The 24,186-nt window shown below is 46.1% G+C and overlaps 2 protein-coding genes and 1 non-coding gene across 3 annotated transcripts in view; 2 read left to right on the forward strand and 1 right to left on the reverse strand.

The window, feature by feature from the left end:
• ZDHHC5 (zinc finger DHHC-type palmitoyltransferase 5) overlaps positions 1 to 24,186 on the forward strand; it is a 32,982-nt gene that overhangs the window by 7,104 nt on the left and 1,692 nt on the right. Inside the window, exons 3-11 of the mRNA XM_007519473.3 lie at positions 7,537 to 7,658; positions 12,192 to 12,349; positions 17,218 to 17,390; positions 17,508 to 17,610; positions 18,283 to 18,374; positions 18,749 to 18,881; positions 19,594 to 19,717; positions 20,249 to 20,361; positions 22,046 to 22,905. Coding sequence (XP_007519535.1) covers positions 7,537 to 7,658; positions 12,192 to 12,349; positions 17,218 to 17,390; positions 17,508 to 17,610; positions 18,283 to 18,374; positions 18,749 to 18,881; positions 19,594 to 19,717; positions 20,249 to 20,361; positions 22,046 to 22,905 — 1,878 coding nt within the window. The remainder of the gene's footprint in view (positions 1 to 7,536; positions 7,659 to 12,191; positions 12,350 to 17,217; positions 17,391 to 17,507; positions 17,611 to 18,282; positions 18,375 to 18,748; positions 18,882 to 19,593; positions 19,718 to 20,248; positions 20,362 to 22,045; positions 22,906 to 24,186) is intronic.
• Positions 11,538 to 12,053, reverse strand: LOC103110301 (small ribosomal subunit protein eS12-like). The gene has a single exon (XM_060177439.1). It carries the CDS (start codon positions 11,966 to 11,968, stop codon positions 11,570 to 11,572), a length of 399 nt encoding a protein of 132 aa, XP_060033422.1. The 5' UTR covers positions 11,969 to 12,053; the 3' UTR covers positions 11,538 to 11,569.
• On the forward strand, positions 17,987 to 18,112 carry LOC132534224 (small nucleolar RNA ACA64). Its single transcript, XR_009545893.1, has one exon. It is a non-coding gene; the product is annotated as a small nucleolar RNA ACA64 (small nucleolar RNA).

Consider the following 24,186-nt stretch of genomic DNA (forward strand, 5'->3'; position numbering starts at 1 on the left):
TTTATTTATTTCATGAGAGAGATTTACATGACAGGAAAGAAGGAAGCCAGAGTGTCAGTCATTCTGGTACGTGCAATCTTGGGGACCAAACAAAGGTGTGTAAGTGCTGCAAAACTCTTACCAGTTGAGGGCCCCCCCCCCCCCCACACACACACAGCATTTAACTTATTTATTTGACCAAAGCACTCCTTGGTTCTGGTTCATGGTGGTGCCAGGGATTGAGCCTGTAACCTCTGGTACCTTATTAGAAAAATATGTTGTTAGGCCACTATGCTATTTTCCTTGCCTTGACTAAAACAAAAAAAAATAATGGAGTTACAGGGCAAAGAGAGACACTAACACCCAAGCACTGCTCAGCTCTAGTTTGTCATGGTGCTGGGTATGGAACCTGGGCCCCGAGAGCCACAAGCATGAAAGCCTTTTTGGATAACCATTACGCTGTCTCCCCAGCCCAGGCCTGATATTTTTCTAAATCTTTTTTTGCTTGTTTGGTTTAGATTTATCTATTGCATATGAGAGTATTTCACATGAGGCAGAGGGAGAGAGAGAGGGAGAAGCTGGTGCTGGGGAACCTCGGGCATGTAACCACCATGCTCTTCCAGTTGGGCTTTCTTTGCAGCCACTCTGTTTAGTTTTTAAACACACAAAGAATGGATGCATAATCTAAGATATGGGCATCGTCCCACTTGCTGTATGTTCTTCAGTCACCATCTCTCCAGCTTGAGCATGTCTGCTAAATCCCTCAGGAATCAGGAACCACCCTATTCTTTTCTTGAGTTTTTCCTTTTCTTCAAAATCCTTGGAGACAGACAGACATCAACATCGGTCTTCAATGAACCTGGCGCATACACATAGCAAAGCAGCACACTAAGTGCGCTGGCCCCATTGTCTTTTTCTTTTGCTGAAATTGAACAACTTCAGCGTTGAGTTTTTTTAAGCATTGACTATCAGTGAGGTTGAGAGAGTTTGTACTGTGTCAGACTTGGTTCATCTGTTATTTATTTTTTTTAATTTGTTTGTTCTCCCTTTTGTTGCCCTTGTTTTATTGTTGTAGTTATTGATGTCGTTGTTGGGTAGGACAGAGAGAAATGGAGAGAGGAGGGGAAGACAGAGGGGGAGAGAAAGACAGACACCTGCAGACCTGCTTCACCACCTGTGAAGCGACTCCCTTGCAGGTGGGGAACCGGGGGCTTGAACCAGGATCCTTACGCCGGTCCTTGCACTTTATGCCATGTGCATTTAACCCGCTGCGCTACCGCCCGACTCCCAGGTTCATCTGTTCTTTATGGCAGTAAGAATTAACATTTTAACCCAGAAACTTTTTTTTTTTTAATCAGAGCACTGCTCAGCTCTGACTTATGGTGGTGCAGGGGATTAAACTTGAGACTTCAGAGCCTGGGGCCTGAGAGCCTCTGCATAACCATTATGCTGTCTAGCCCTGCCTCCCAGGAACATTTTTAATTTTTTTTTTTTTAATCGAACTATAGTTTCCCTGTAGCAGTTGTGGTGGAGGATATGTGCGTGCCAATTTGACACACTCATATCTGCTAATTTTGAGGCAAAACTTTGGAGAAGCTGAGAAAGCCAGGGCACTGACTAAGTGGTTTCTCTCAACTCATCTGCTCTTGAGATAGGGCAGCAAAATTATTGTTCATCACTTGCTAATCTGGAACTGTTGAAGTGCTTAGCTGGTTATACCAGTTTCCCTACAAAGAGTTGTCCTGACATAGGCATTTTTTTTTTTTAACTGATAGTCAAAGCCATTTAACCTACATTCTCAGTCCCTCGTGCCAGGAAAGTAGGGTCTGTGTTCCATGGTTGCTCAGCCCCAGAAAAGGAGAGTTAACAAGGACAGCATTGACTCAGTTTGGAGGTGTTGCCTCTAATCCACGGCAGAAGAGCCTTGAATCCTAGCTGGCTTCCTTCCTGTGGGTGGTTTCCTTACGAGTGATTGCTGTTCTTTTCCTTCCTACTTTTCACCTGTTTATCACATGGTGGCATAGAGAAGTCAGTTTGAACTAGACAAAAGTCAGCAGCCTCTCTTAGAGCCAGCTCTTCTTACTTGGTGTTCCGTGACTGATGAACTCCAGTGACCACTGTGCCATGCTCCTATTCTTTTTCACTGGGCTACAGAGACCCTTTTCTAACCTCTCGTTTGCTTCAGGTGTGACTACTCAGACCTGGCGGTGGGGCGATGCTGCAGGTGTCTCTTTCTCCCCCTCTCTTTCAGAAAAAGAAAAATTGGTAACCGACTGCCTCAGAGATGCGTAACCACAACAAATGAGGCCTTTCCCCTCGCATCCTGATTTTGACTAAAACCGAGCAGGTGGATTATTGGGAGGCCTGTCTTAGTTCGTTTTTCCTTTTGCCTGCTTGGGAAGAAGACGGTGGCCGTGGTTGCTGGGCCTGGATCTCGCTGTCTTCGTTCAGTCTCCCTTTGTGACCCATTGACAAGGGGACAGCGCCAGGTTAAGAGGAAAAAGCGCTGTGTTTGAGAGCCAGGAGACCGAATTTGGTGAAGTCGGTTTACCTTTGTGGGCCTGCTTCTTTTCCCTCTAATGAGAAAGCTGACCTAGAGCAGTTTATTCTAAGCATCATGACCCCCTTTTTCAAATGAGGTCTTGTGTGGAACCCCCCCAGTATGTATTGATGTGAAGAGCTGGGAGACTGGCTGGCACGTGGAGTCCTGGCCACTTGGTCACTCCTCTCACCCTTCATGTGGGCCTCTGAGACTTCAGATTCTTGGTAGCACCATCTGAAATTAACTGAATTGTTTCCTTAAAGTCTCCAGCTGTGAGTGAATTAAGTTAGCTAGTGTCTGATTTTTGTTTCTCAAGTTGATGAGGGAGGATGTGTTTCTCTGTGTGTGTGTGTGTGGGGGGGGGGGAATCTCTGCTACTTCTGATGTTCTATGGGGAGGATAGAAATCTGGGTCGTGCAGAAACTCGTGAAGGTCTTTTTCAGTGTCCTGACTATCATAGAGCTTCCTTCCAGCTTCTTCCTCTGGCCCCTCCCAACCCTTTTACCCAGTGAGGGCTCCTCTGGTAATTTTTTTTTCTCGTTCCCTTCTCATGGCTGCAGAGAGGCGCTCAGCACCTGATTTGAGTGGGAGCAGCCTTAGGATTTAGGACGTTAATTGAGCAATGGCTGTTCCTTTTTCTTCCCACGGTGTTTTCTCATCCTGGAAATTGCCCGGGTTTTTCTGGATCTTGGTATCCAGCTGCAGAAAAGTTGCTTAACAGGCCCCACAAAGCAAGTGTTTATTTTAGGAGAAGGCTACCTAGAAGAGGAGACCTGTTTTCCCATAGCATCTCAGAGATTCCTGGGGGCAGGAAGTGGGATATTCATGCTAGCCTGGCCTTGTCAACAGGGGATCCTAGTCATACAAACTGGGTGCTAGGTATGGGCGGAATGCGTTTACCTATTCTTGAGCTGAGTGCACCTGTTTAAGAGTCCTTAGTAGAGGAAGTGGAGTTACGGATGAAGGTGGAGCTTAAATTATAATTGATGGTAATTAATGTATTCTATATGTGCTTGCCTTCTGTCCAGCTCAGTATCTAGTCAGGAGGTTTAAAAATAATCGCAGGTTGCACTTCTCAGCTCTGGCTTAACATGGTTCCAGGGATTGAACCTGGGACATCAGACCTCAGGAATAAAATCGTTTGCTTAACCATTGAACTGTCTCCCCACCCAGAAGTCCAGGTTTTTTTCCTGTCTTTTTATTAAATATTTTTGCTTAATTTATTTTGGATAGAGTCAGACATTAAAAGGGAAGGGGAAGAGAGAGTTGGGCAGTAGTGCAGTGGGTTAAGTGCATGCGGCGCGAAGTGCAAGGACGGGTTAGGATCCTGGTTCAAGTCCCCAGCTCCCCACCTGCAGGGGAGTTGCTTCACAGGTGGTGAAGCAGTTCTGCAGGTGTCTTTCTGTCTCTTTTCCGATCTCCCCCTTCTCTCTCAATTTCTCTCTGTCTATCCAATAACAAATAAATAAATAAATTTTTAAAAAAGAAAGGGAAGGGGACATAGGGAGAGAGACAAATCTGCAGCACTGTTACACTTCTCACCTAGCTTTCCTCCTTCAGGTGGGGACCAGGGACTTGAACCCAGGTCTCTGTGTTGTAATACGTGGGCTCAACCAGGTGCACCACCACCTGTCCTTGCAGGTTCTTTTCAAATAGTCTTACTGAGTTTCTTATCTTCTGTTGCTAAAGGAATAACCAACCCCGTGGGTGGCCTAATTACAAGGCAAAACATGGCTCATGATAGGATGACAATCCAAAGCGTTTCTGACTTACACTTTTGCTTAAAAGGAGCATACGTTTGTTTGTTTGTTTTTTCTTCTAATACACATCTATAGGAAGAATTAGGAATGACTAGGAAGCACATCTTCAGGAGCGGCGACTGAAACCTACTCTGACAATTTAGTCAGCCTTGAAATGAAGGAGGGCAGAAAGGGTGGGCAGAAGGACCTGTTCTTCCCAGGGCCATACAGGCCGGAGAGTCTCCTCAGTGAGTCAGCCAGCCTTCTGGGCTACCGCCGCTCCCTGTGCTTGTGGAGCTCTGTGATTATTGCCGTAGGCTGAGAGCGAGCCTCAACAACTCCTCTCTTCAACCAGGCCGCATCTCCTCCCATCTCAGGTAGCAGATTGAGACAGGCCACTTGGGGTGGACACCGAGGCATCTGGCTGGGTCCCGTGGCAGTGGCAGAGAGACTATGAGGTGGCAAGAACAGGCCCTGCTCACACATGCCTCTCTCCAACTGGAGTGCTAAGGTGGGAAGGATGCCACCTCATCTTTGGTTGGAATCTAGGAGCCAACAGTGCCTGTGCCGCTGTTTGCATCATTTCTAGATACTGCCACTGTGGGGGCAGGCTTGATCTTGGCAGAGATACTGGGACTCAGTTCCAGGATTGATACAGCAAGAAGGTTGTAGTGCTAGCGTTCATCGTCCAGGGGTGGGTGGTTGGCAGGATTCCCAAGAAATGTGATAAGTTTGCTTTGTTTGGCAATGCAGAAGTTGAAGAAAGAATGAGGTTATAAAGATTGACACCTGGGCCTTGTGAGGGGGCTGATAACCTTATTCTCTCACTCATCTTAGTCTTTCCTTTGGAAAGGAAACCTTTTTTTTTTTTCTTCTAAAACTATAGAGAGCCCACCATGGCAAATTCTAAGAATGAGACTTTTTAAAATCATGGACAACTCAGTGTTCTCAGGATTTAATTCCTTCCCCCCTTCTAATTATCTTCCCAGGCTGTAGGAGTCAAGTGAGTCACTCTTTCTCTGCTTCCCCAGGAGGAAATTGAAACAGCTAAATGCTAGGGAGGGGCTGTGACCTGGTTGACTGGTTTGCAGTTTCCCTCCCTCCCACCTCCCTCCTGGGGAGTCCAGGAGGTCAGGCTTTGGGTGGGGCTGTCTAGGGTCCCTTCCTTCTTGCTTGTATTCTGCCACAAACCCTGCCAAGGTATACAACCATCTGTTCTGAACTGAAGAACCCTAGAGGAAGATAATTCCACAGACAAGTGGTCAACTAGGTCTGTGACTGAAAGTCTCTGCCTGAAAAGCAGTTTCCTCCCTCTAGCTTCATTCTTTTGTATCACAACTGTATACTAACCCTTCAAAAGAAGGAGTTCCTTGGTATTTATTGATACTATCTAGAAGAAAGCCTAGCTTTCCTATAAATACCTTATTTGAGGGGCTGGGCAGGGGCGCAAGTGCTCAGGGACCTGGGTTCAAGCTCCCACTGCCCACCTGCAGTGGGGGAGCGTCACGGGTGGTAAAGCAGTGCTGTGGGTGTTTCCACCTCCTTCTCCCTTCCCCATCCCTATCAATTTCTTTCTATGTATAGCTAATAAGTAAAGATGAAAAAAATATACATGTATTTATTTGAAAGAAAGAGGGAGCGAGTACATACAGAAGAGCTCAGAGAACCAGAACATTCCTCTGGGATACATATACAGTGTCGGGAAATTGAACTCAGGATCTTATTATGCTTGTGAGTCCAGCACTTAATCTGTGGTACCACCACCTGGATCACACTCATATTTTTAGTGGATGACTAGAATTTGAATTCTAGGTGATAGTGGCAAAAGTTAGGAGATGCTTTGTGGCAGTCAGCTATCTGCTTTTCCTCTGATTCTGAAGTATTACTCATTTGACAAGTGGTTGAGCTAGCTTTCTGTTTTTATTCTGAGGCCTCATTCCTTTTCTTGTTAAGTAAATATTTGTGTGTGTGTGTGTATGTATATATATATGTATATATATAATGTTAGCTGCTACGTGTGTTTTGATTATGTTTATGGGGGGTAGTAGATTACATTACAGTTGTTTGTACAGTTTCTCAGAGGGGGCTTAGGTTGGGGTAAGCATGTTTTTCGTTTTCCTGGAGATAGACTCTGTCAGGCTCCAGCAGTGCTGTGGATTAATTCTCCAGGTTTATGCTGCCGTCTTGTTCTCCTGACCCTTGTTGTCTTCAGTGAACTTTTTCCCCCTCCTGACTGGTCTAAATAAAGGGTTCAGGGACAGATGTTGTCCTAATTCTGGAGCTTAAGTTTTCAGCCACAAAGCAGATTAGGGTCTTTAGCTACACCTTGTAACGGGCAGTTCTTCCTGAGCTAAGGGGAGAGAGGGGGATTTGGCTGCCACTGATAAAGCTAGCAGCACATCAGATATTCTTCCAAGACTTTCAGCTCCCAGCGAATCATCAGAAACAGGGCACATGGAGCATTCCTCCTTAGACTTCTAGAAGAGATTATGGTATTCTTTTTTCATATTCCAAAGAAAAGTCAATTCTGGGCTTGTACCCTATGCATTGTTGACTGTGTGTGGTCAGGGTCTCTTTCATACAGGTATTTAGGGCTGTTAGGGTCATACATTTTCTCCCTCACTCTTCTGTTCATATATTTTCTGCTAGAGGTTCTGGTTCTCTGTCATGATACCTCTCCTGATCTCTTTTGTGCTTTTTCTTGTCCACATCTTGAGAAGTATCCTCTACTTGAATAAAGCACCAGGAATATCTGACCCAGTGAAGACATTATTGAAGTGATTCAAAGCCAACTGGGAAGAGAGAATGGGGGTCAGAGAGGCAGGTGGTATCCCAGGTACTTTGGGCCAGGGCACAGGTTAGTGGGGCATGGCTGCTGTCTATTGATAGAAGCCACAGGCCGCTCAGAAAGTTGAATGCAGTTGGTGTTAGTTACATGTGCAGTCTCTGGCTCTTGTGCCTATTGAGAGGAGAGGAAATGGAGAGGAAAGGAGCACCTAGAACTTGTCAAGAGCCCCAGAGGAAGAATACAGATCTCTGCGCTAGGGATTATCATTGGAGAGTCTGGGACCCTGATCTAAAATGGAGCTTGAAGGAACTAGATCCACTTTTGGGGAAGAGTAAATAAAAAACAATTGCAATAGCAAAGATGAACACAAGGTTTGCTGTATGTACGATCTATATGATGTGTGCGCGTGCGCGCTCAGCCTTTTATAAGGTTGGTGTCTAAGGTGCAGAAGGCAGCCCCTCATTATCCTTTCCTTATTGTCTGTGCAGCTGTCCAGGACTCAGCCTCTCTGTGTCACCTGCAGTGCCCATCTACAATGCCATTGTTTTTCTCTTTGTCCTGGCCAACTTCAGCATGGCCACCTTCATGGATCCAGGGATTTTCCCTCGAGGTAAGATTGATTTCACTTTCTCCCTCTTAGAAACTCATTAGCCTTGGAAAACAAAGATTTGGAGGCAGCCACACTTTCCTTGGGTCTTGTGAGTCCTTGAGCTTTAGGAGGATACTGGTGCAACCTGAGATGAAAAGCAGGTCAGGTGGTGATGCATCTGGTTGAGTGCACGCATTCCCATGTGCCAGAACCTGGGTTCGAGTCCCCTTTCCCTTCCCCTCCCCTCTCAATTTTTCTCTGTCCTATGAAATAAAATAAGGGAGAGAGAGAAAGAAAGGATAGCCGCTTGGGAGTGGTGCTTTTATAGTGCCAGTACCAAGCCCCAGTGAACCCTGTGGCAGTAAAAAGTGTGTGTGTGTGTGGGGGGGCGGTGGTGGCACACTGGGTTGAGCATACATGTTACAGTGCAAAAGGACCCAGGTTCAAGCCTCCAGTCCCTACCTGCAGGGGGAAAGCTTCACGAGTGGTAAAGCAGGGCTGCAGGTGTCTCTCTGTCTGTCTCCCTCTCTATCACCCCCTTTCTTCTCAATTTCTGGCTAGCTAATAAATAAATAAAGATAATTAAGTAATTTAAAAAATAAATGAATAAAAAGATCAGGGTCTACAGGAATGCACACCATATGATTCACTTTAGGTCATAAAGTTTAATATCTCTTTAGTTACTGTCTGGCAGAATGTAATTTCAAGCATATAGGTTAGGTGTTGCTGTTAGATCCAGTAGTACCGGAAATTAATTAGGCAGTTATAATAGTGGACACAGAACATAGAAAAGGACACGATTCTGTCTGCTCAGATAAGTTGGGGAAATAATGCTGACGATGGGGAGGCAAGCCTTGACCAAGTGGAGGAGAAGAAAGGAAGGAAGGACAAGACAGACTTGACTAAGAGAAGAGTGGAGGAGAGAGAACCTTAGCAGCACTCTGGCATATATGTGACCCAGGGAGTCAAACGAGGGACCTCATGCTTGCATTCTGCCTAATGTGTCACTTCCTGGGCTTAAGGATGTAGAAACTTAATTTTTTTTAATTCATTTTTTAAATTTTTATTATCTTTTATTTATTTGATAGTGACAGCCAGAAATCAAGAGGAAGGGGGAATATAGAGAAGGAGAGAGAGACAGACAGACACCTGCAGCACTGCTTCACCACTTGTGAAGCTTTCCCCCTGCAGGTTCAACCCCCAGGGGCTTGAACCTGAGTCCTTGTGCACTATAATGTGTGCAATCAACCAGATGCGCTATCACCCGGCCCCCGGAAACTTAATTTTTTAGTCTCTGTGCCATTGTTTTAAAAACTCCTTTCCCACATGTACTCTTCTCTAGGTTACTAGTATAAATTGTATTATATAGGCTATATGATAAGGCAAATAATAGCCTTGAAGTTTGAAATGGGCTGGGGGGAATTTCTGGTAGCTGCAAATTGAGAGACTCAAGTAAAGAAAATGTCTTGAGGGGCCAGGTGGTGGCACACCCATTAAGCACACATATTACAGTGCACAAGGACCTGGGTTCAAGCCACTGGAGGGGGAAAGCTTCACAAGTTGTGAAGCATTGCTGCCGGAGTCTCTCTCTCTCTCTCTCTCTCTCTCTCTCTCTCTACCTTCCCCTCCCCCATATCAATTTCTCTCTGTCTCTACTTCTTCCCCCATATCAATTTCTCTGTTTCTCCAATAAATAAATAAATAAATAAATAAAAATGCAAAGAAGGGGTGGGGTGGTTGGCGTACCTGGTTAAGTGCACGTGCTGCAATGCACAAGGACCAAGGTTCGAGCCCCCAGTGCTCACCTGCAGGAGGAAAGCTTTGTGAGTGGTGAAGCAGTGCTGTAGGCATCTCTGTCTCTCACCCTCTCTGTTTCCTTCTTCCCTGTTGATTTCTGGCTGTCTCTATCAGATAAAGAAAGACAAAATATATATAGAAAAATAAAGAAAAGAAAATGTCTTGAGCCAAAAAAACAGTACTGAAATATGTATAGCGGGGAGTCGGACGGTAGCGCAGAAAAACAGTACTGAAATATGTATAGCGGGGAGTCGGGCGGTAGCGCAGAAAAACAGTACTGAAATATGTATAGCGGGGAGTCGGGCGGTAGCGCAGAAAAACAGTACTGAAATATGTATAGCGGGGAGTCGGGCGGTAGCGCAGAAAAACAGTACTGAAATATGTATAGCGGGGAGTCGGGCGGTAGCGCAGAAAAACAGTACTGAAATATGTATAGCGGGGAGTCGGGCGGTAGCGCAGAAAAACAGTACTGAAATATGTATAGCGGGGAGTCGGGCGGTAGCGCAGCGGGTTAAGCGCAGGTGGCCCGAAGCTCAAGGACTGGTCTAAGGATCCCGGTTCAGGCCCCGGCTCCCCATCTGCAGGGAAGTCGCTTCACAAGCAGTGAAGCAGGTCTGCAGGTGTCTATCTTTCTCTCCCCCTCTGTCTTCCCCTCCTCTCTCCGTTTCTCTTTGTCCTAGCCAACAATAGTGACATCAATAACAACAACAATAAAAGAACAATAAGGGCAACAAAAAATGAATAAATAAATTTAAAAAAAAAAGAAATATGTATAGTGAACTAGGAAGTAGGAGGGAAAACCTAGGAAATGAGTTTATACATGGGAATGATATTTTATTTATTTATTTAAATGAGATAAAGGCGGGGTACAGAGAAACCAGATCACTGCTTAGCTCTGACTTACAGTGATACAGAGAATTGAACCTGGGACCTTAGAGCCTTAGGCATAGATTTCTTTTGGATAGTTATTACCATTACGCTGTCTCCTTTGCCCAAGAAATGATATTAATTCTTGAATTGCCATGGTCTACTTAGGTATTTACCAATGTTGAACTGTTAATGCAAACTTGAGGTTTGATTTGTAAGTCTTTAAGAATATATTTATAGTGGTCCAGGAGGTGGCGCAGTGATTAAGCATTGGACTCTCAAGCATGCGGTCCTGAGTTTGATCCTGGGCAGCACATGTGCCAGAGTGATGTCTGGTTCTTTCTCTCTCCTCCTATCTTCCTCATTAATAAATAAATAAAATCTTTAAAAAAATTATTAAAAAAGGAATATATAATGTGTAAACCAAGCATATTAGCATACCAGTATCACAGCTACCTTGGAGGAGTGTGTGTTCTATGATTTATTCACTCACGTGAGGAGGAATTAGAACATATTTTTGGCACAGTTGATGCTGGGATCAAACTCAGGACTTCATGCTTGAGTCTAGTGCTCTGTTCACGTTGCCACCTTCCAGACCACCGAGTCATGTTCCGTAGAAGAAATGTCTCCTTGACCTTCATTCCTGTAGTGTTGACTACTAGCCTGACCTCACAGAGACTAATTCCTAGTCTCCTCCATCAGGGTGAATCCCTGGTGGCATCTCTGGTACCGAGGACCCTTCTGTCACATGGTGGGTGCCAGAGACTGAATGCAGGGCCTTGTATGTGCGTTCACATTGTACGCTATGACACAGTGTCTCTGACCCTGTCTTTTTTCTTTTATATCCCCCCCTTTTTTTTTAATCTTTATTTACTGGATAGAGGCAGCCAGAAATTGAGAGGGTAGGGGAGATAGGGAAAGAGAGACACCTGCAGCCCTGCTTCACCACTTGTAAAGCTTTCCCTCTGCAGGTGGGGACTGGGGGTTCGAATCAGGTTCCTTGAGCACTGTAACGTGCTCAACCAGGTGCACCACCACCTGGTCCCCTTTTGTCTTTTTTTAATTGTCTGTCATTGATGGTGCTCCACTGCACTTGAGATTGACGTTTCACATAGAGAGACAGAAAGATACCACAGCTCAAAAAGGCTCCTTCAGCACAGCAGGGACTGGCCTTAAACCTCGGTCATGCACAGGACAAGGTGACTGCACTGCTATCTTGCCAGCCCTCCCCCCCCCTTTTTTTTTGTTTTGTTAAAAACCAATTTTATTTATTTCTTGCATTTGAAGTATTCCTCGATGACATTTTTGGCCTGAGATTCTTTGCCATAGTCCTTAACTACTACACAACTGCAACCCACGACCTTACGAGGTTTGCCCTCTCTGTCAGTTTTACAGAGGCCTACCCATTCTCCAAGCTTCTTGTTGTCATCAACCTTAATTAGGTTGACATGGTGTTCAGCACAGAGGGCCTCTACCAACTTGACATACACAGGCTCATTACAGTTGGATGCAAGCACACAAAGATGGGCTTGGCGCTTGTCTAAGGCTTTGGCAGCTTCGCGAATGCCGCGTGCTAGGCCATCGTGAATGAGGGCGGTCTTCAGCACCTCTTGGAGAGCGGTATTCACGTCCATTACACCTCCAGCAGCAATGCCTTCCTCGGCCATGGCGGTGGGTTAAGGATGGAGCCGAATCTTGAATACACCCGAGCCTCCACCTCCGCGCGTCCTGGCGGCGGCAGGGAAAGCGCCCCCCCTTTTTTTTCTATAATAAAGATTTATTTATGGGCAAAGACAAAGGAGAGCTAGAACATTAAGTCCAGAATTTTATTGCTGTTCACTTGCTAGGCCACTGGTATAGGTTTTTCAATTGACTTTGCCCTCTCTGCAGCCGAGGAGGATGAAGACAAGGAAGATGACTTCCGAGCCCCCCTTTACAAAACGGTGGAGATCAAGGGCATCCAGGTGCGCATGAAATGGTGCGCCACCTGCCGGTTCTACCGTCCTCCTCGATGTTCCCACTGCAGCGTCTGTGACAATTGTGTGGAGGTAAGATCACTGAGGAGGGGAGGCATTGCCAAGACCTCAGGTATCTTGTAGTGCCCTGTAGTACTAAAGATACTCTGGAGTGGGGGTAGATAGCATAATGGTTATGCAAAGAGACTCTCACACCTGAGGCTCCAAAGTCCCAGGTTCAGTCCCCCAGCATCACTATAGGCCAGAGCTGAGCAGCACTGTGGAAGGAAAAAAAAAAAAAAACTGTATTAACAGCCAGTGAAATAGCTCTCATGGATAGCGCACTGCTTTGCTACATGCAGAAGCCAGGTTTGAGCCCAGCCCCAACCAACAAGCTTTCACTCTTGCTCTGCCTCTCTGTATCTAAAAAACACAAAAAGGACCCGGGTTCGAGCCCCAGCCCTCACCTGCAGGGGGAAAACTTCACGAGTGGTGAAGCAGCGCTGCAGGTGTCTCTCTGTCTCTCTCCCTCTCTGTCATCCCCTTCCCTCTTGATTTCTGGCTGTCTCTATCCAATAAATAAAGATAATTTTTAAAAAATTTAAAAAAACAGCACAAAAAGTCAAAGACCAAAAAAAATATATAAACAAACAACTAGAACTGCACAAATAGGCCAGAGATTACTTGCCAGGTAGGGTGCTTGCTCTGCCATGCCTACAGACCCAGGTTTTTTGTTTGTTTGTTTGTTTTTTAATTAATGAGAAAGGAGGAGAGAGAGAAAGAGCCAGACATCTATCGTGCTGCCGGGGATTGAACTCAGGACCTCATGCTTGAGAGTCTAGTTCCTTAACCACTGCGCCACCTCCCAGACCACGCAGACCCAGGTTTGAGCCCTGGCGCCACACGGGCTGCTCTGGCAGTAGAGGACGCTTCTTTGCTGTGCTGTCTTTTTCACTGAGAAACCTTCAAAGGACTGAAAGTCCATCTGGTGGAAGGTGCAGCTACCCACTTTCCGCCCCCGGCTACTACATTGGGAGCACCTTCATAGGGGAGGCTTCACAGGCGGTGGGATGCAGCTTCTTCACTTTTTAAAAATTTATTTATTCCTTTTGTTGCCCTTGTTGTTTTATTGTTTTAGTTACTATTGTTGTTGCTGATGTTGTCATTGTTGGATAGGACAGAGAGAAATGGAGAGAGGAGAAGACAGAGAGCGGGAGAGAAAGAGAGACACCTGCAGACCTGCTTCACCGCCTGTGAAACAACTCCCCTGCAGGTGAGGAGCCGGGGGCTCAAACCAGGATCCTTACACTGGTCCTTGCGCTTTGTGCCATGTGCGCTTAACCCGCTGCGCTACCGTCTGACTCCCAAATATTTAGTTTTTTAAAATTTTATTTATTACTGAGAAACATAGGAAGAGGGAGAAAGAGCCAGACATCACTCTGGTACATGTGCTGCTGGGGATCAAACTCAGGACCTCATGCTGGAGAGTCGCTTTTATCCATTGTGCCACCACTTTTTTAAAATTTATAATATTATTATTAGGGAGTCAGGCGGTAGCGCAGTGGGTTAAAGCACAGTTGGCGCAAAGCACAAGGACCGGCCTAAGGATCCCGGTTCAAGCCCCTAGCTCCCCACCTGCAGGGGAGTCGCTTCACAGGTGGTGAAGCAGGTCTGCAGGTGTCTGTCTTTCTCTCCCCCTCTGTCTTCCCTCCTCTCTCCATTTCTCTCTGTCCTATCCAACAATGATGACCTCAATAACAACAATAATATCTACAACAATAAAACAACAAGGGCAACAAAAGAGAGTAAATAAATATAAAAAAAATTTTTTTAAAATTATTATTGATTTTTTTATTGCCAACAGGATTATTGCTGGGATTTAACGACTGCAAGACGAATCCACTACCCTGTTGGCCTGCTAACTAGTTTACTTCCTTTTCTTTCTTTTATTATTTTTTATGTATTTATTTGAAAGATAGGAGGAGAGAGAAAGAACCAGACATTACTTTGGTACATGTGCTGCTGGGGATTGAACTCAGAAAGGACCTCCCTCATGCTTGAGAGACCAATGCTTTATCCACTGTGCCACCTCCGGGACCACTCTTTCTTTCTTTTTTTTTTTTTTTTAATTTAGAGAGAAATTGAGAGGAGTTGGGGAAGGGAGAGGAAAAAGATACCTGCAACACAGCTTCACTGATTGTTGTGTGTGTCCCTCCCCCCCCCAACCCCCCGCAGGTGGGGACCAGGGCCTTGAACCCAGGTCCTTGCACATAGCAATGTGTGTGCATACCAGGTGTACCACTGCCTGACCCCTCTCCTTCACTCCTTTACTCTCTGTCTCCTGCCCTCTACCAGAAAAAGAAACAAAAACATTCTACCTGGAGTTTGAAACCCCTGGTGACAAAAAGAGAAAAGGCAACCTGAAGTGGTGAAAACGCATGTGCAGGGCCTGATTCCACAAACTAGGCACAGCAGAGCCACACAGCAAAGGGGTTTTACCATGTCATGCCTGAGGACACAGGTTCAAGTCTGCCCATCACCACAAGGGAGTTTTGTGCATAAGAGAAACTTTACTGGCAACAGAGCAGTGTCTGTACTCTTGAACTATCTTTATTTATTTATTGGATAGAGACAGCCAGAATTTGAGAAGGAAGGGGTGATAGAGAGGAAGAGAGACAGAGACACCTGCAGCACTGCTTCACCACTCTCAAAGCTTTCTCCCTGCAGGTGGGGACTGGGGGCTTGAACCTGGGTCCTCGTGCATTGTAACAAAGGCACTCAACCAGGTGCACCACCACTCAGCCCCTGCAGTATCTGTACTCTGTCTCTTATTTTCTAGCTGGGAAAAAGAGACCAAAAAAAATGGAATTGAACAGATGTGAAGTCCTAGTGACATCCCTCCCCAGTACACACGCATCATACAGATGTGGTCTGGGTGTCTTCAACATATTGGAAGGAAACATTACAATCTAATAATTAGGTCAGGGCTGTGAGTGTTAAGTGATCATTATTTTTGCACTCTTTGCATAATGAGAACTTACTGCTGTATTCTTGGCTAGCTGTCTGTTTAAAGTATTTGAGCTCTGTCAAAAAAGCATTGGTATGAGCTAGGTGATAGAGTACATGCTCCCTGTCTTGAGGACACGTGTCTTCACTGATCCTGGCCCAACTTTTGAGATGGAGAGAGGAACCATAGCACCGAAACCCCTCCAGTGCTGGGGCTAACATGCATGGCTAACATGCACGCTTTCTCCCCAGGAGAGCTAGCTTACTGGAGGCCCTAACAGATCCAACACTTTTTATTTACTTTTCAGATTTAGCATTGATGTGTACATGAGAGGGAGGATATGAGTGTTCTTCTGCAGGAGCGACAGCAGTTGGGCGTAGACCTTCCCAACAAACAGGATTCCTGGCTCCAGCTTCTCCCATTCCTTGGCTCTTCATTTTGGTTCTTTATTCTGATTTGGTGGTTTGTTTTTTTTTTTGTTTGTTTGTTTTTTGGCTTACACTGCTTCATGCTGTTGCATTCAAAATTTTGTTACTGTATTTTTTTGTTACTGTTATTTTGTTCCTGCCGGTTCTTCTGTACCTCCTTGCCTTTTACTTATTTTTATAAGATTAATGTAATGATCGCTCGACTGATGTGGTGATGGTGTAAAATAAAAAAAAAAGAAAAAGATTAATGAGGTAGAGATTAGAGTAATACTCTGGCATGCACAGTAACAAAGATTGAATTTGGGATTTTCAGCATCTTAAGTCTGAAACTTACCACCACCACCCCGCCTCCTGTGCCGCTTTTAACCTTTTTTTTTTTTCACTTTTTTTTTTTTTCCTTTTTTTTAAAAATTTATTTCTTTATTGGGGAATTAATGTTTTACATTCAACAGTAAATACAATAGTTTGTACATGCACATGCATAACATTCCCCAGTTTCCCATTTAACAATACAACCCCCACTATGTCATTTATCATCCTTCATGGACCTGTATTCTCCCCACCCACCCACCCCAGAGTCTTTTACTTGGGTGCGATACGCCAATTCCATTTCAGGTTCTACTTGTGTTTTCTTTTCTGATCTTGTTTTTCAACTTCGGCCTGAGAGTGAGATCATCCCATATTCATCCTTCTGTTTCTGACTTATTTCACGCAACATGATTTTTTCAAGGTCCATCCAAGATCGGCTGAAAACGGTGAAGTCACCATTTTTTACAGCTGAGTAGTATTCCATTGTGTATATATACCACAACTTGCTCAGCCACTCATCTGTTGTTGGACACCTGGGTTGCTTCCAGGTTTTGGCTATTACAAATTGTGCTGCCAAGAACATATGTGTACACAGATCTTTTTGGATGGGTGTGTTGAGTTCCCCAGGAGAGGAATTGCAGGGTCATAGGGTAGGTCCATTTCTAGCCTTCTGAGAGTTCTCCAGACTGTTCTCCACAGAGGTTGGACCTTTTAACCTTTCTTACCGTGATTTTTACATGGCTCTAAAAAGTTGCCTGTTAGGTTTTTTTCTCTTCTGACCTTTTCTCATGAACCATGATTTTTTGCAAACCCTTTGGCAAAGGTTCCCTGCAGATTTCCTTAAAAGTCTCATAAAGAATAAACTTTGAGGGGTGGCACAATGATTCGAGTATCAAACTTGAAGCATAAGATCTTGAATTTGATCCCCACATTGCATGTGTCATATGATGCTCTGATTCTCTCTCCTCTCATGTTAATGAATAAACAGACACTAAAAAATATTTTAAGAGCTGGCCTTAGTCATTCATCAGCTTATGGAAGATCTCACAGAGCAAGATACGCTATGAGATTTGAAATGTTCCTAGCTAAATGGTCAACATGGTCACAAATTACTAAAAGTGACTTAGACTTAAGCCTGCAATTTCTTCCTCTTCTTGACAGGAGAGATTTAGTGCTGTGGTCTAAGGATGACTCAGTCTGTCTCTTTTTGTCTCCAGGAATTTGATCATCACTGCCCCTGGGTGAATAACTGCATTGGTCGCCGGAACTACCGTTATTTCTTTCTCTTCCTCCTTTCCCTGACAGCGCACATCATGGGTGTGTTTGGCTTTGGCCTCCTCTATGTCCTCTACCACACGGAGGACCTCTCAGGGGTGCGCACTGCCGTCACGTATCCTTGGAACCTGTGGGTTGCAGGATTGGGGAGGAGGGGGGAGAATGGGACGTTGAGGGCTGAGGGACGTGAAGTTGTGCCACTATAGCACTTTCCTTGACTGTGTGACTTCAGTATGGCAGTGATGTGTGTGGCTGGCCTATTCTTCATCCCTGTAGCTGGCCTCACGGGATTTCACGTGGTGCTGGTGGCTAGGGGACGCACAACCAATGAACAGGTACGGGGAGGAGTGGTGGGACACTCCAGGTGAGCAGGGCACGTCTCTCAGCCTTCTGGGTAGAGATAGTGGTTAGCACAGCAGGCCTGCAAGTGCTCAGGGCGAGCCAGAGCCTCAGCACTCAGGCTTGTGCTATGCTAGGGATTGAACTCGGGACTTCATGTCCACAAGTCCAGTGCTTTAACCACTGTACCACCGCTTGGGCTGCTAAATGCTTTTTTAATGAGATGTCCAATTCCTTCCTGTAAGCGTGAGAACAGAGGTCATAGTATTTAATAAATATTTACAGAATACTCAGCAGATCCCTGGGTAATTTAGACTGAGTCTATAGACACTAAGGCAGGGACCAGCCACTAAGAAGCTTGTAGTGCTTGGCGTCCGTGGAAAATCACCCTCAGCTTTGACCTTGGTGGTGGGGGAGCTCCATCGCCCAAAGCCAATGGGGCCTTTCAGCTCACTGCCTGGCCCAGTGCACGCAAGTGAAACCCAGGCCCTGACACACCCCACTGTATGTAGCCCACTATACCTACCTTCTAGCCTCCCTGGCTGCTGGGGTGCACCCTTCTGAGGCTGCCACCTCTGGGGTGGTGGGACAGAACTGATCACCTGCTTGCATCTTTGTCTTTGGAAGTCTGGATCCTGTCATCTGACTGGTCCATTTTTTCCCTCTAGGTTACGGGTAAATTCCGGGGAGGTGTGAACCCCTTCACCAATGGCTGCTGTAATAATGTCAGCCGCGTACTCTGCAGTTCCCCAGCTCCCAGGTACGTCTTTCTGATCACCCTCTGGTCTAGAGTTCAAAACTCTTGTCTTATTTGAACTTTTCTGGTAGAGAGGAGGCTTGGGAAAGATTGCCTTTACATCGGGAAATGACTTCGTGGAGGGGGATGGCATGCCGTTCTTCGTTCACTGGTCTTTGGAGGGCGGAGGATGGAATTTGTTCCAAAATTCCTTGAGCTAAATAGCTGCCCAGAGGCCTCCTCCTGCTGTTCTCCACAGAATCATAGGCTTCAGTTTAATGTTAACTAACCACCTTGGCAGGACTCTCTCATGTTCTTATAAAGATGCTCTCCATAATAAAGGAGGTAGTGAGTATTTAGATTGGCTGAATGAAACTTCTCTCACTCTTCCCTCTCAGGTATCTGGGGAGACCAAAGAAAGAGAAGACAATTGTAATCAGACCTCCCTTCCTTCGACCAGAAGTGTCGGATGGACAGATAACTGTGAAGATCATGGATAACGGCATCCAGGGAGAGTTGAGGCGAACTAAGGTGAGGAATTGAGGGAAGCCGAGTTTGGTGACGGTACTTACACCAGGACGGAGATACTGTTTGTTTCTGTCTGTTATCCCTGGTTTGTGTTAAAAATTACTTAGGTTGCTTGTAAATTTTTTAAATATTTATTTATTTTCCTTTTTGTTACCATTGACGTTGTCATTGTTGGACAGGACAGAAAGAAATGGAGAGAGATGGGGAAGACGGGGCAGGGGGAGAGAAAGATAGACACCTGTAGACCTGCTTCAACGACTGTGTAGCGACTTTCCCTGCAGCTGGGAGCCAGGGGCTCGAACTGGGGTCCTTACGCCAGTCCTTGCACCATGTGTGCTTAACCCGTTGCGCTACTGCCTGACTCCCTGTAAAGAAATTTTAAGCAGTACTTAGTACCTGTCTTCCTTTTCTTTCATTAGATCTTTATTTCCTTGGTAGTAGGTTCCTTTCATTTAGATGTCTGGACAGACGGGAGCTTACAGATGCTAGCAGCTTATCAAGTACTTGGTGGTGGTGGTGATGATGAGCAGCTCTAGTTGCGCTTTTCTGTGCCTAGTACCATCCCCAAACTTTGCCTGCCCTTTGTCTCCCAGTCCCAGTTTAGGAATATATGGTGGTCGACCCTTTAAAAGGGACACCCCCCCAACACTGGTTCAGTACTTTGATTTGCCTGACGGCCCAGCACACGAGGCCTTATTTTCTTTCATTGATTCAGTCTAAGGGAAGCTTAGAGATAACAGAGAGCCAGTCTGCAGATGCGGAGCCTCCGCCACCTCCCAAGCCGGACCTGAGCCGTTACACGGGACTGCGAACACACCTCAGCCTGACTGCTAATGAGGGTAAGGGCAGCTGCCAGAGTGCAGAGGTGACCTGGGGCTATGCCAGGCCGGGACTGGGTGGGAATATTTGTGCTGGAGCTGAAAACATTCAACAGGTGGGACTTGCTGTTTTTCTGAACACTTGGGGAAAAGGAAATGCCACTTAGCTGCTAGCAGTGAGTTGGACATTTGTGGGGGGAGCTGTTCAGTCCTAGACAGGCCACAGGGCATCCTAGGACCTGTGTGGTGGTACACATGCCCCCCCCCCCCCCCGATTACTGCTCAGCTCTGGCTTATGGTGGTGCTGGGGATTAAACCAGTGTCTCAGATTTGAGTGTTTGCATAACCATTAGACTATCTGCCCAGCCCATGACTCTCATTCTTAAGTTCTAGACTGGTATGAATCTGCAGTCTTGATTTCAGCAAAAGTTTATTCCTAGAACTTTTATTTTAATCTTAGATCTGTCCCTAACCAGGTATACTTGGGGTTCCAGGTAAGTGAGGAGAAGGGCTCATGATCAGGTGGTGCCATCAGTTCTCTTCTCCCCACAGATAGCAGCCTCTTGGGCAAGGACGGCCCCCCCACACCAACCATGTACAAGTACCGACCCGGCTACAGTAGCAGCAGCACCTCAGCCGCCGTGCCTCACTCTTCCAGCGCCAAGGTACCAAAGACTTTTAAAAAGTAGGCTGAGAAAAATGTGTGGACAGTTGTGGAAAAACAGGAAAATTGTGAGGGGGATAGAAAATAGATGCAGAGGGTAAGAGAAGAAAACTCGAGGCCCTTTACTAATTGCAGGTGTTGCTATGCTCTACTTTCCTTTTTTTTTAAACTTCTTTATTGGGTGATTAATGCATGTGTTGCTATGATCTACTCTCCTTTTCTTTTTTAACTTCTTTATTGGGTGATTAATGTTTTATAGTTGACAGTAAATATAATAGCTTGTACATGCATAAGATTCCTCATTTTTCCACATAATACAACCCCCACTAGGTCCTCTGTCATCCTTTTCCATCTACTCTCCTTGCCAGTAAGTTTGTCATCAGAGAGAGGGGGCAAGATAGCGTGGGAGTTCAAATCACCGATGCCAGCATCAGATCAGAATTGAAAACCTAGTGCCTGAAGCCAGGAGACGGCACCCCTGTTAGAGCACGCATTTCACCTTGTGTGAAGACAACAGGCTCAAGCTCCCGGCTATCACATGGGAACACATGCAAAGGGGAAGCTTCAGGATGGGGGGGGGGGGGTCAGTGTTGTGATTTCTCTCCCATTCTCCCTTCCTTAAAAAAGAAAGTCAAGTGAAGTAAGGGTTTGCTGGGAGCAGTAGAATCCTGCATGCATGAAAGTCCTAGTGGAGAAAAAAAGCAAAAGCCCATTGCTGTCACTATGGAAAGTTACTTCTTTCAGGCCTCATTTTCTGCATCTAAAAATGTGACATTACTTATTTCAGTTCAGAATTTACTTTGGGGCCTTAACAAAATGCAGTGCATCTAAGATCTCTGAGCAGATCTCCAGTACATACTGCTTGAGTTTGTAGTTTTAAGGAAAAATGAGGAGAATTTAATAGGCAGCATACTTAGTCACGTGTGTACCTCTGTGTGTACATTGGAGAAACCCTGAAAAATTGGGCAACTCATCACAGCCTTAGCTGCCATCTTTTAATTAAAAAATATATTTATTTACCCTTTTGTTGCCCCCCCCCTTTTATTGTTGTTATTGATGTCGTTGTTGGATAGGACAGAGAGGGTCAGAAAAAGACAGACACCTATAGACCTGCTTCACCCCTGTGACTTGACTTCCCCTGCAGGTGGGGAGCCGGAGGCTCAAACCGGGATTCTTACGTTGGCCCTTGAGCTTTGCACCACATGTTGTGTTACTGCCCGACTCCCAGCTGCCATCTTTTTTTAAAAAAATATTTATTTTATTTATTCCCTTTCATTACCCTTGTTTAATGTTGTAGTTATTATTATTGTCATTGGATAGGACAGAGAGAAATGGAGAGAGATGGGGAAGATGGGGTGGGGGGGAGAAAGACAGACACCTGCAGACCTGCTTCACCGCCTGTGAAGCGACTCCCCTGCAGGTGGGGAGCCGGGGGCTCGAACCAGGATCCTAACGCTGGTCCTTGTGCTTTGCGCCACCTGCGCTTAACCCGCTGCGCTACCGCCCGACTCCCTCAGCTGCCATCTTTTTAACAGCTGATAACAGGACATTGGGAAGAAGCAAGAGTGAAGTCACTTGGGGAGATTGTCTGGACAGGTACAGGTAATGCTGCGCACAAACCAGATTGGAAGCAGCCCTGCTGCACTGAAGGAAACGCTAAGGGCGTGTTTTATTGTCTCCCTTAGTTGAGTCGTGGGGACAGCTTGAAAGAACCAACTTCCATTGCAGAAAGCAGCCGCCATCCCAGCTACCGCTCGGAGCCTAGCTTGGAGCCCGAGAGTTTCCGTTCTCCTACCTTTGGCAAAAGCTTTCACTTTGATCCACTGTCCAGTGGCTCACGGTCTTCCAGCCTCAAGTCAGCGCAGGGCACAGGATTTGAAATGGGCCAGTTGCAGTCCATTCGTTCAGAGGGCACAACCTCCACCTCCTACAAGAGCCTGGCCAACCAGACGCGCAATGGAAGCCTGTCTTATGACAGTTTGCTCACTCCCTCAGACAGCCCTGATTTCGAGTCCGTGCAAGCAGGGCCTGAGCCAGACCCGCCTTTGGGCTACACTTCTCCCTTCCTGTCCGCCCGACTGGCTCAGCAGCGGGAAGCTGAGAGGCATCCACGTTTGGTGCCATCCGGCCCAGCACACCAAGAGCCCTCGCCAGTTCGCTACGATAATCTGTCTCGGCATATTGTGGCCTCCCTCCAGGAACGAGAGAAGCTGCTGCGCCAGTCACCCCCACTTTCGGGCCGTGAGGACGAAGCAGCCTTGGGGGACTCAGGCATTCAGTCAACACCAGGCTCGGGCCATGCCCCTCGCACGAGTTCTTCCTCAGATGATTCAAAGAGATCGCCTTTAGGCAAGACTCCACTGGGACGCCCAGGTGTGCCACGTTTTGGCAAGCCAGATGGGCTGAGGGGCCGGGGACTAGGGTCTCCTGAACCTGGCCCAGCTGCCCCCTACCTGGGCAGATCTGTATCTTACAGCAGCCAAAAAGCCCCACCTGGTGTCTCTGAGGTGGAGGAAGTAGCCTTGCAGCCATTACTGACACCCAAGTAAGTATCAAGTATTACATGCAAAGCATGCGCTTCACCACTGAGCTACCCTAACTTGTCTTCCTTGAAGGTGTTTGGGGACTGGGGTGATGGCAGCATAATGGCTATGCAAAAAGACCTCCAGGTTTAGGCTCCAAGGCCCCAGCTTCAATTTCTTTCTTTCTTTTTTTAATATATTTATTTCATTTTTGTTGCCCTTGTTGTTTTTATTGTTGTTGATGATGTCGTTGTTGGATAGGACAGAGAGAAGTGGAGAGAGGAGAGGAAGACAGAGGGAGAGAAAAGACACCTGCAGACCTGCTTCACTGCTTGTGAAGCGACTCCCTGCGGGGGCTTGAACTGGGATCCTTACGCCAGTCCTTGCGCTTCGTGCCATGTGCGTTTAACCCGCTGCATTACTGCCCAACTCCCCCCAGGTTCAATTTCTGGCATGGTCAAAAGCCAGAGATGAGGGAGTCGGGTGGTAGCACAGTGGGTTAAGCGCAGGTGGCACGAAGCATGAGGATCCTGGTTCGAGCCCCTGGCTCCCCACCTGCAGGGGAGTCGCTTCACAGGCAGTGAAGCAGGTGTGTAGGCATCTGTCTTTCTTTCCCTCTTTGTCTTCCCCTCCTCTCTCCATTTCTCTCTGTCCTATCCAACAACGATGACATAAATAACAACAATCAATAACCACAACAATAAAACAACATGGGTAACAAAAGGGAGTAAATTGATAAATATTAAAAAAAAAAAAAAAGCCAAAGCTGAGCAGTTGTCTGGTGAAATAGTGTTTACTTGACCAGCAAAATAGTTCACTTGGATAGTGCACTGCTTTGCCATGTATACAAGCCCCATTCCCACACTGGAAGAAGTTTTGGTGCAGTGGATTATTATTATTATTAGCTCCTGGAGGCCATTTCCCATTTTGTTGCCTTTGTTGTTATTATTATTATTGTTGTCATTGTTGTTGGATAAGACAAATCTGAGAAAGAGAGGAGAGACGGGGGAGAAAGATAGACACCTTTACAGACTTGCTTTACCACTTGTAAATCAACTCCTCTGCAGGTGGGGAGCTGGGGGCTCGAACTGGGATCCTTAGTCCCATCCTTGCGCTTTGTGCCATGTGCACTTAACCAGCAGTGGTACTGCTTGACCCCTGGTGCAGTGTATTCTTTCTCTTTGTGTAAAAGTCCAAGTGGTGAAGCCCCAAAGGTGACCAAAGAAAGTTTTTATCTGAAAGTAGGCATATTAAGAGCTTCACTTAGAGACTAGGAGTAAATAGGGGAAACACGTAGTAGCCTT

The sequence above is a fragment of the Erinaceus europaeus genome, chromosome 17, assembly GCF_950295315.1.
Source record: "Erinaceus europaeus chromosome 17, mEriEur2.1, whole genome shotgun sequence".
NCBI lineage: Eukaryota > Metazoa > Chordata > Mammalia > Eulipotyphla > Erinaceidae > Erinaceus > Erinaceus europaeus.

Bases quoted from the DNA above. Each gene is read 5' to 3' on its own strand.
- LOC103110301 (XM_060177439.1), bottom strand. From the start codon at position 11,968: ATGGCCGAGGAAGGCATTGCTGCTGGAGGTGTAATGGACGTGAATACC.